This window comes from Echeneis naucrates, chromosome 13 (assembly GCF_900963305.1).
Source record: "Echeneis naucrates chromosome 13, fEcheNa1.1, whole genome shotgun sequence".
Lineage (NCBI taxonomy): Eukaryota > Metazoa > Chordata > Actinopteri > Carangiformes > Echeneidae > Echeneis > Echeneis naucrates.
The window spans coordinates 22,683,085-22,684,768 of NC_042523.1; the positions used below are offsets into that span (position 1 = coordinate 22,683,085).

General features: G+C 55.8%; 1 protein-coding gene across 1 annotated transcript; it reads right to left on the reverse strand.

The window, feature by feature from the left end:
• Window positions 1-521: 521 nt before the first annotated feature.
• rnf228 (ring finger protein 228) lies at window positions 522-1,342 on the reverse strand. The gene has a single exon (XM_029518374.1). It carries the CDS (start codon window positions 1,293-1,295, stop codon window positions 522-524), a length of 774 nt encoding a protein of 257 aa, XP_029374234.1. The 5' UTR covers window positions 1,296-1,342.
• Between the last annotated feature and the right edge of the window lie 342 nt (window positions 1,343-1,684).

Genomic DNA, 1,684 nt, shown 5'->3' on the forward strand with positions numbered 1-1,684 from the left:
AGAAAACCCAAAACAAAGAAATTCCACCACCTGGAAAGGCAAGACATGAACATGGCCGGATTATCTGTACAATACAATAGTGCTTTTTTTGAGATATAAGAGTGAATCATGGACAGTTATCATACAGTGCAGGTGGCAAAGTGGGATATGCATATTATTTAGCAGAACAAGTGTGTGTGTGTGTGTGTGTGTGTGTGTGAGGTGGGGGGGTGTCAAACTCTGGAAAGGAGCACTTCACATTTAGCCACCTCCAGCCACCCAGTCTCAGGTCCACTTCTCCAGACCGGACCAGCCCAGCCAACTGGGCCTGTACTGCCAAATTCAAGTGCACAATTTAAGGAGAACGATCATCAAGGATCAGGTTCGGCCTATTGCTCCAAACAACACGAAGGCCTTTTGGGTGTTTGCTATACTGATCGAAGGCCATTCTGGACGAGATTGATTCCTAGAAAAGTAAAGGGAGCGGGAGTCTTCAGCTGTCAGTTTTATGTACACCATCACACATCTCCATCAGCGCTCCGTCAGGCGTTTCTCCGGGAGTTACTGGTGGCCGAGGAGCGGCCCGTTTCGTGGTCCGGTCTGTATTTGAGCCAGCAGATGAGCCACGTAACGACCACCGAGAACATGGCCAGGATGCTGGCCACCGACAGGCAAATGGGTCCCGCCGGCGAGGGGGGGATGCTGTGACTGTGCACAAAGATCAGGCCCATGAAGAGCAGCACCAGCATGGACAGAAAGGAGAAGATCACGCAGACGCAGCCGGTGGTCAGAGCGACCCTCTTGCAGCTCTGACAGCTGTCGTAGCGCACCGAGTCCTGGGAGAGGGTCGTGGCCGTGGACACCGTGGTGGACGGGGTGGCCTGGCTGGCGCTGGACGCCGTCCCCGACGCCTCCTCCCGGCGGAGGGCGACCAAGGCCGGGTGCAGCGGCGGAGGGTACGGCGGCAGCGCGTCCTGAGGCAGCGGGTCCGAGTCGATGTAGAGCGGAAAATCCTCCGTCACCTTGGTGTTGTTGGGCAGGTTCTGTATCCGATAGTCCGGCACCGGGGTCCGGTGGCGGCAGACGGGGCAGCTGATGCGCCACGGCCGCTCCTCCCGGAGGTGAAGCGTGTTCAGACACTCCTCGCAGAACGTGTGCAGGCACTCCAGGATCTTCGGAGCTCGGCGGTCAAGGTCGAAGTAGTTGTAGCAGATTTTGCATTCGTACTCCTCGTAGGGAAACGCCGAGGCGGCCTCTCCGGGGGGTTCCGCCGCGTTTGATGCCAGATCTACCTCTGCCATGTCATCTTTCGCCATTCACATTCTCCGGTGAACACAAAGGGAGCTGGCGGACAGATGCTGATGACGGTGCACGTCTCTCCTCCTCCTCCGCCCCCCCCCCCCTCACCGAAGCGCCATCACCCCCGCAGAGGTCCGTCGGTGTGTTTTCATTATAGTCCTCCAAAGGAGAGTCCGCTCCCGTTTCAAAATTAAAAAAGCTCGCATTTGGTGTCGGGCTGTGTGGGAAGAGATGATGTAATGCTGGCGACTCCAACCAGAGCATCCCATAAAACAGAGGAGGAGGAGGAGGCTCGTATCAGTTACGTAGATCATCCAGGAGACAATAGGATGCTCTAATTTGGTCATTCTGGGGGATCAGCTAACATTTTACATTTACAGGGACAGTAAAAAAATAAGGCATGGCT